At 38.5% G+C, this 8452-nt stretch overlaps 1 protein-coding gene across 4 annotated transcripts; it reads right to left on the bottom strand.

The window, feature by feature from the left end:
* LOC113355899 (protein NRT1/ PTR FAMILY 2.6-like) lies at window positions 1-3598 on the bottom strand. 4 transcript variants are annotated; one of them, XR_003362642.1, is made up of 6 exons: window positions 3234-3598; window positions 2910-3127; window positions 2259-2815; window positions 968-1831; window positions 793-858; window positions 1-630 (listed from the first exon to the last, which is right to left on the bottom strand). XR_003362642.1 is itself a non-coding variant. In XM_026598871.1 (5 exons), the coding sequence occupies exons 1-4, from the start codon at window positions 3355-3357 to the stop codon at window positions 976-978; spliced, it is 1755 nt and encodes a 584-aa protein (XP_026454656.1). In that variant the 5' UTR covers window positions 3358-3598; the 3' UTR covers window positions 1-858; window positions 968-975. The 4 variants fall into 4 exon arrangements, 3 of the variants coding, with proteins under 3 accessions (XP_026454656.1, XP_026454657.1, XP_026454655.1); XM_026598871.1 differs by having other exon boundaries at window positions 1-858; XM_026598872.1 differs by lacking the exon at window positions 793-858.
* Between the last annotated feature and the right edge of the window lie 4854 nt (window positions 3599-8452).

Here is an 8452-nt window from a genome sequence, read left to right as displayed (position 1 = left end):
TTGGTTGAATTTTGTTCATGCATCTTTTTGATAATTTTCTGTGTGTTTTATTTGTTGTATCAATTATTAATGAAGCAGTGGAAGCAATAGAGGAAGAACTGGCTTGTGTCCTGCAGAAAGGAATCATTACATTGGAAATGCCAAGTCTACCAAAATGAAGCTTTCATCCTTCCTCCCTATGAACTTGGTATTCCCTTATGAACTTCCGTCACTCTGGCAAGAAAACATTCTTTGCTAAAACGCGTTCTGAGAATTTACTTTCTTTGCTCCATGGTTACAAAAGACAACTGCAGTAGAATACAGACCAATAAGAGAGTGTGAGGCCAGCAATTGGTGCATACCTTACCCCATTGGCAAAGTTCCAAATACTACTGCATGTTCCTCCCTGAGGATGACGCTATCACCCTCATTAGGATGCAAACTTGAAGCCCCTCTTCGTCATATGCCCATTTGTTCCACCCCTGCATACTGCTGAGATATTTGGCTGGATGCGTGGTCCCAAAGATCTAGACAATGAAATTGCCTTTGACATTCAGCATTACCCAACACACTGAGATCAACTTCCAAATGACTATAAAAAAAGGTTTGCACAAGTTGCGCAGGCACCACCACCCATATCTCATTTTCAACCTGCAACCAAAATCCAATTTCTTGGCATCTGAATTAACCTTTACCAAGTCATGTCTAACTAAATAGTACTTTGATTCATAGTATTATCATCCTATAAAAAGAAAAAACCAATTGCTACTAAAGTTGCAGAAAAAGGCGATGTGAAAGGCACAATGAAATTACCAATAATGTGATTTTCATATAGTCAAATTGTTATACGATGGATCCAGCAGCAAAATGCCATGTCCACTGACAAGACGGCCATGGTGCATGTTATTTTCACACATTAGCTAATAATTACTGAAGAAAACAAAGTAATTATGTAATTAATTTATTATTATGTCAAGACACACAATACCTAACTTCTCAGTTCTGTCCTTGTCTTGGTTTATCATCAACCTTGGTTGGGTTTTGATCATTGAAATTTTGGTACTTATACAGTAGAGAGCAAACAATGAAGTACCCAAAGTTAATCACTCCAATCACTACTAATAACCAAAACATATTATCCAACCTTCCTTGATTAATATTATTCGGCAACCATCCGGTAATCCGTTGAACCAGATCAATCATGGCCGTGCTCAAATAAAACCCTACTGCAACTAGCAACGATATCATGGCGGTTGAAGTACTGTGTAATGAAACCGGAAACTCTTGATAATACAAAGCCACTTGGCCTGGAAAATGGAAAGCTTCACCAACACCAACTAAAACTAATGGTATCACCAACCAAAGAGCGGACATGGTTACAGAAGTTGTAGAAGATGTGAGTCCGTCGGACCAAACAATACTCAGACGTTTCCGTTCCACAATGGCCGACGCAGCCATGCTAATGACAGTCAAGACATGACCAACACCTATACGTTGGAGAGGTGTTAGAGGTCGACGTATTAACTTCTGATAAGTCGGCACGAGGAAACGGTCGATAAGAGTGAGGGATATTGCTGTGGCAACTAGAGTGAAAACAAGGAAAGAACCAGCTGGGATCTTGAAGTTATGTGTTCCAATGTGACGATCCATTCTTAAAGCTTGAAGCACTGCTAGACTGCTTTGAATACCTATTGGTGTGCTTAAGAAAAAACTTGAGAACCAAAGTGGGATAATTCTGATCACTGTTTTGAAATCTTCCACTTGTTGTACGGTGCATAGTCTCCATTCTTTTGCTACGGACCCATCTTCATTTGTATCGCCGTCTACTTTCAGTGCTGCACGATTAAGAAATCTGCATAAGACATCATGACAAATAGTTAGCGCTAATCTTATCTTATTATTGACTAAATATGTGATTAGTCCACGTTTATATTGCGCGGGCGCAGCCGCCTACTAGACAAGTTGGTTGGTGGGAACAGCTCTTGAAGTTCATGATGTTGCATCTAAAGCTGGTCTCAATAATGCAACCAAATATGTCCATGTTCATCATCCTCAGTTTTACCTCCATTTCCCTGGCACTCAAAATTGTTTCTGTTACACTCTTCTTGATTTCATGCCTTTGTCTGAAAGCATGTTCACTTTAGGAGCGTATACTTCACTACTTAATATAAAACATATCCACCATTATAAAGAATTATTTATTTATTTTTGGAAATCATTACGTAGAATCATTGCCAACATGCCAATTTTATTTTTCGCGTTTTTTCTTTTTTGCATACCTGAAGCTGGAAGTTGGAGATGAAAGCGATTTCATTGATACACCATCACTAAACCCATGGTAAAATGTTTCTGATGCAGATGAAATTGATAGGTTCCTCTTCAGGATTGTGGCAACAACAACACGAGCTAAGCTTTTGTATGGATTTCCTTGTGTTTTAACTTGACGATAATAGCGTTTACCCGCTAAGAAAGTGACTAATCCAAGGATATTAACAGCAAGACAGATACCAACGCCCCGGTCCCAACCAATATTATCTTGAATATAAACAATACCAACAACTCCTATCATTAGGCCAACATAGAAATTGAAGAAATGCCAATTGAAGAAACATTCTTGATCTTTTGGTTTTTCGAATTGGTCAGCACCCATTGTTGCAACTGTGAAACGCGATCCGCCTAATCCTAATGCGGATAGTGTTATGGACGTGTATAAGACCGCAATCTGTAGAGTTGAGGCTGGTTCACACATCCCTGCTGAAGAACCGGTGACATTCGCTGCACACTGTTGAGGCCTCAAGGAAGGTACCGTCACCGTGAACATGAATAATATTAGTCCCTATTAGATTAACGACAACGGAATGGCAGTATATTAGTGACGTACTTTATGCCAGTTATTAAATACAGGCACACACACAAAAAAAAAAAAATACCATCAAGGAGAATAATGAAGAAACAGCAATAACGGAGAAGTTCCCGAAGAACGAATCTGCGAGGATGGCTCCAAATATAGGCAAGAAACTACTAGTTCCGGCAACAATATTGCCGACTTGAGCAGCCTTAATACTCATGAAGTTGAATTGTCCGATTAGAAACACGGTCAGATTCGCAGACCAACCAGAAGAACCAACTTGTATAGCTAATATAGCCGCTGCATACATATTCATTTTCTCTCACCGGTTACAAATGGAAAAATAGGCAAACGGCAATATGACAGAATAGACAGCAGAGAGATCTAGAGATTGTAATTAGTATACCTGTTATAAAGGGAAAGGTGATCCAACCTCCTCGCTTACGACCGCCATGTGTGGATGATGCTTCGGTGGGTTCTTCATCGTCAAGGATGTGTAGATTGGGTTTATCATTAATATTTTTTGCCATATTTTACCTTGGGTGATAAATTCTTCTGCTTAACTACTGTTTGGTATGAGAAGTTATAAAGGACATAGAAGTAGAAGGAAATATGTTGCATTTTATAGGCATACAGCTAGCTAGTTGCTTCACATGTAATATTAGTGGTCACCAGCAAGCATTGCCTCATCATGGCTGCAATATACACATGCATAAACTGTGTTCATCACTTCAACCAAGTAATGACTAGATACAGTAGGTCTGGCTAGTCAGTCGAGGTCCATTATACCAAGAGAGAAATCAGTTCTAAAATTCTTCCACTGATCGTTCAAAAAGGAATGAAAACGAAGTCCACTAATCTGCGTTGTGAATGAAAGAAGACAGTGAGAGTTGGGAAGACTCAAATAGAAATATCTTATATGCATGTGATTTCACTGCAATTGAACAAGAGGTATGCCAAATAAAAAAAATGAACACAATGATTAGGTTGTTGGGCCCTTCTTAATCTGTCTGGTTCTTATGTAAAAGTATGTTATCTTGTAATCAAACAGGAACAGCTGAAACAAAATTTTCGTTTTCCGAAAACTGATCCATATTTCGAGTGCATTTATGCGCACTGCCCAAAAATTCTTGCTGCAACAAGGAAGTTCTAAAATACTGCTGGTCTAAGAGACCTACTCTTTGCTGATGACTTGTATGCAACCTGCAGAAGGTAAATCCAATCATACTTTTATCATCTTTATCATTTAGCCGGTGTTACTGTCACTGTAATACAATGGTAAAGTTACTGGGTGTTTGGAAATCCTCTACCATTATCATCTATTCCAATGCACCCCCTCCTCTTAACCAATTTCAATCATATTGCTGAGATATTGGTTCTAATGCATCTTGACAATGAAGTTGCCTTTGACAATCAGGAGTCCGAACAAGCAGTCTTTCATCTTTAGAGCAAGGGCTATGGAATGAGTGTGAAAAACACTCATTCACTGCCATAATGAATGAGGGATTAGGTACCGCGGCAAAAAAAAAAAATACACACTAAGCGGCAGATTTTTGAGCCTCCTAGATACATATTATGTTTTTATTTATTTATAAAATATGTACGGGACCCGGTAAAAGAGTTTAAACTAAATTAAAAAACTAAAGATACGCTTAAGAGGTTAAAAATCTGCCGCTTGAAAATTATAACAAACGGCCAATGATCATCCGTTTTCTCTATTTTTTTCTTTAACAAACGGCACATTTTCAACCGTTTTTCTTGGGCGGATGAACATCAGCCGTTCAGTGAAGACTTTCGACACTCACTCGTTTGAATGAGTGTACCAGTGATTCTAGGGGAGTGTGCACCCATCCACTACCCACGGTAGCATCAAATTAGATCAAATAGATTGAGAATCATCACTCCATAACCTTTGCTTTTAGAAGATGGTAGGCCCAAAACACTAAAATCAACTTGATGCAAGGCATACTACAATTCCAGAAGATTCCGCTTAGAGGTTTGGCTTCCATGGTTTCCTAATTTCAGTCTTTCTTATTTTTAGGATTCTTTTAGATTTCCTTTTAGTTTTCTGTTTCCTAGTTTAGTTATTCTTCAAGCCTATATAAAGGCTAGATTAAGTCTTGTAAGAGCTATCTATTACTCAATCAAATTATTAAACACAAAACTTATCTTTCTCTTCTTGCTTGAATTCTCTTCTCTTCTTGCTTATAGCAATCTAGTATTGCTTTCTTTTACCTTGTTCCACATTAGTTGGTATCACCCGCTTAGTTTTAGGTTTTTCATCCTATCACTTGATCCTTTACTTCGCTTCCGCAACACCTTTTCATTCCTTTTAAGTACACAAAAAAAAAAAAAAATGACTGCTCAACCAGTTACTCTAGCAGCAATCGAAGCTCTCATCAAATCTCATACCGAGATTTTGGCAAAAAACATTACTGAAACTCTTGAGAAGTCCATGGAGGAAAAATTAGGGTTAAGAGATAACAAGCTTGAAGCAATGCAGAATCAGCTTTTCAAGGTTGCAAAACACATAAATATAGATTTGGATATGCCTGAGCTTGTAGACTTAGAAGAAAAAACTAAAAACGATACACTTCAGTTTTTACAGAATGATGAAGTACCTACAGATGTATTGCGTACTTTAAACATTAAGAAACCGTATGAAGGGTTCATAGGTCATTCAAAGAAGAAGCTAGTTTCTCCTACACTCGACAGTGATGATGAAGATGAACGTGAGAACGATCTAGAGAAGAATTGGATTGAAGAACGACGTTTAAAAACTGGTCACAACCCTTACAGTTCTTTACCCGAATATAAGCTAAAAGCTGATATTCCCAACTTCTCTGGAAATTTTCGTATTGAAGAACTAACTGATTGGTTCTTTGAGGTAGAAGCTTTTTTTGAATTTATGGAAGTCCCTGAAGATTCTAAGGTCAAACTTGTGACTTACAAGCTCAAAGGAGGAGCTGCAGCCTGGTGGGATAAGATCTGTGGTGATCGTAGAAACGCTAACAAACCGAAAATACGTACCTGGACACGTATGAAAACTTTGATCAGGGATAAGTTCTTACCTAGAGACTTTATGCAGCAACTTTTCATCAAATTGCAGAACATTCAGCAGGGGGCACGCACTGTTGAAGAATATGTGTCAGATTTTTATAATTTGGTGGCACGAAATCAACTCAAAGAATCTGAAGAACAGTTAGTTGCAAGATTCATTGAGGGGATGAATAGATTAATACAAAATGGTATGACTCATTCAGTTTTTACTATGGTCGAAGCGGTGCAGCAAGCTATTAAGATAGAAAATCGCCTTCTTCGTTCTTTTAGGACTTATCCATCCAGACAATGGCGTTATCAAAATAATTCCAGGGGTACCAATTCATCTCAAAACTTTTCTCCAGATACTGTTTTGACTATTCCCAGGTCTCCTTATGATGATGTTAGCCATTCACATCGACAACCTAGCCATATTGTGCCTTATACTCCACCTCTGGCTACACCTATCTTAGCCAATCCAGTTGATCTTCAGCCGGGTCAGCAGTCTCACTATCTGCAACCAACTCCTCCTACTACAGGGAATCGGTTTCATAACAGGCAACAACAATTTCCACCGCAACAGAGAACTACTAATACTTATGCAAAATTTCGTGGAGATAAGTGCAATAAATGCCAGCAATCGGGGCACACGTCTAGTGATTGTCGGAAATTCAATGCTTTGATTGGTGAACCTCAGTTCATTAATGAAGTCACTGGTGCGAAGATGAAGGCTCACCTGGTGATGACGATGAGTTTGTTGGGATGATTCGAAGATGAAGACTCACCTGGTGATGACGATGAGTTTGTTGGGATGATTCGTCCATTATTTCTTACTCAACAATGCAAGTCTCAACGACACAGTATCTTTAAATCCAGATGTTATATTGGGGGTAAAATCTGCAAGATGATAATTGATAGTGGCAGTGTGGATAATTATATTGTTGATCACGTAGTTAAGAAGATTGAACTACCAGTAACTTCTCATCCAGAACCTTACACTGTAGGATGGGTTAATGCCTCTAGCACACAGAAGATTACTCTTCAGTGTTATGTGTCATTCTCTTTTGAGGGTTATGAAGACACAGTTCTATATGATGTCATTAATATGACGGCAACCCATCTTCTTCTTGGCGGACCTTGGCAATACGATCTTCACGCGGTTCACAATGGATTCGAGAATACTTACACTTTTGTTCATAATGGGAAAACCAAGGTTCTTAGTCCATCCAATTCCACTTCAAACTCTTGTGCGCAGACTGATGTTGTCGTAGCCACTGTTATTCGTTCTTTGCACCCACAACATTCTTTACATTCCCATGAAGATTCTAAGCCTATGATTGAGTTTCCTGCAAAGGTGAAGCCCTTATTATTTCAATATAATGTTTTATTCCCAGATGAACTACCAACTGCATTACCTCCTTTACGGAATATTTAACACTGCATCGATTTTATTCCTGGAGCCTCTTTACCAAACCAAGCACACTATCGCTTGAGTCCTGCTGAGCATGAGATATTACAGGGACAGGTAAATGATTTGCTTACAAAGGGTTTGATACGACCTAGCAACAGTCCTTGTGCCAGTCCTGCCTTCTTGGTTAGTAAAAAAGACAATGGATGGAGGATGTGTATCGATTGCAGAGCATTAAATCGCATCACCATTCCTTATAGATTTCCGATCCCGCGTATTGATGATATGATTGATTTACTGTCGGGCTCTATTATTTTTACTAAGTTGGATTTACGCAGTGGTTACCACCAAATACGCATTCGAGGTGGAGATGAGTGGAAAACAGCATTCAAGACACGTGAAGGTTTATATGAATGGATGGTCATGCCATTTGGGTTATCTAATGCACCTAGTACTTTTATGCGACTTATGAATCAGGTTCTCCAACCCTTTCTCAGTAAATTTGTTATTGTCTATTTTGATGACATACTAATTTTTAGTCGCAGTGAGCCAGAACACCTCCAACATCTTTCACAAGTGTTTCAAGTTCTTGCTGACAACTCTTTATATGTTAATTTGAAGAAGTGTACCTTCATGGATTCTTCAGTAACATTTTTGGGATATGTGATTTCTACTGATGGTATTCATGTCGATCCTTCTAAAGTTCAAGCAATTGAAGATTGGCCAGTTCCTACTTCTATTCGTGATGTTCGTAGTTTTCATGGTTTGGCTTCTTTCTATCGAAGATTTGTGAAGAACTTTAGCTCTATTTCTTCACCTTTGACTGACTATCTCAAGAAGGAGAAGTTTGAGTGGACGGAAGCAATGGATAAAAGCTTTATTCTTCTTAAAGAAAAGCTTTGTACGACACCAATTCTTGCACTTCCGAATTTCAACAAGCCTTTTGAAATAGATTGTGATGCATCTGTTGTTGGTATTGGTGCAGTATTATCACAGGAGGGTCATCCAATTGCATATTACAGTGAGAAGAATTCAGATGCACAAAAGAAATGGTCTACATATGAATTAGAGTTATTGGCTCTTGTTCAATCTCTTAAGCAGTGGCATACTTATCTTATACATAGGGAATTTGTTGTCAACACTGACAACCATGCTTTGAAGTTTTTTAATACTTCTGC

This window comes from Papaver somniferum, chromosome 3 (genome assembly GCF_003573695.1).
Source record: "Papaver somniferum cultivar HN1 chromosome 3, ASM357369v1, whole genome shotgun sequence".
In the NCBI taxonomy this organism is placed as follows: Eukaryota; Viridiplantae; Streptophyta; class Magnoliopsida; order Ranunculales; family Papaveraceae; genus Papaver; species Papaver somniferum.
This window is presented reverse-complemented; position numbering and strand designations above follow the sequence as displayed.

Coding starts and splice junctions, on each gene's coding strand:
- LOC113355899 (XM_026598871.1), bottom strand. CDS start 3,357: ATGGCAAAAAATATTAATGATAAACCCAATCTACACATCCTTGACGAT. Junction 2,816..2,909: donor CTTCATTATTCTCCTTGATG/GTATTTTTTTTT, acceptor TTAATCTAATAG/GGACTAATATTATTCATGTT. Junction 1,832..2,258: donor TCTCCAACTTCCAGCTTCAG/GTATGCAAAAAA, acceptor TGTCTTATGCAG/ATTTCTTAATCGTGCAGCAC.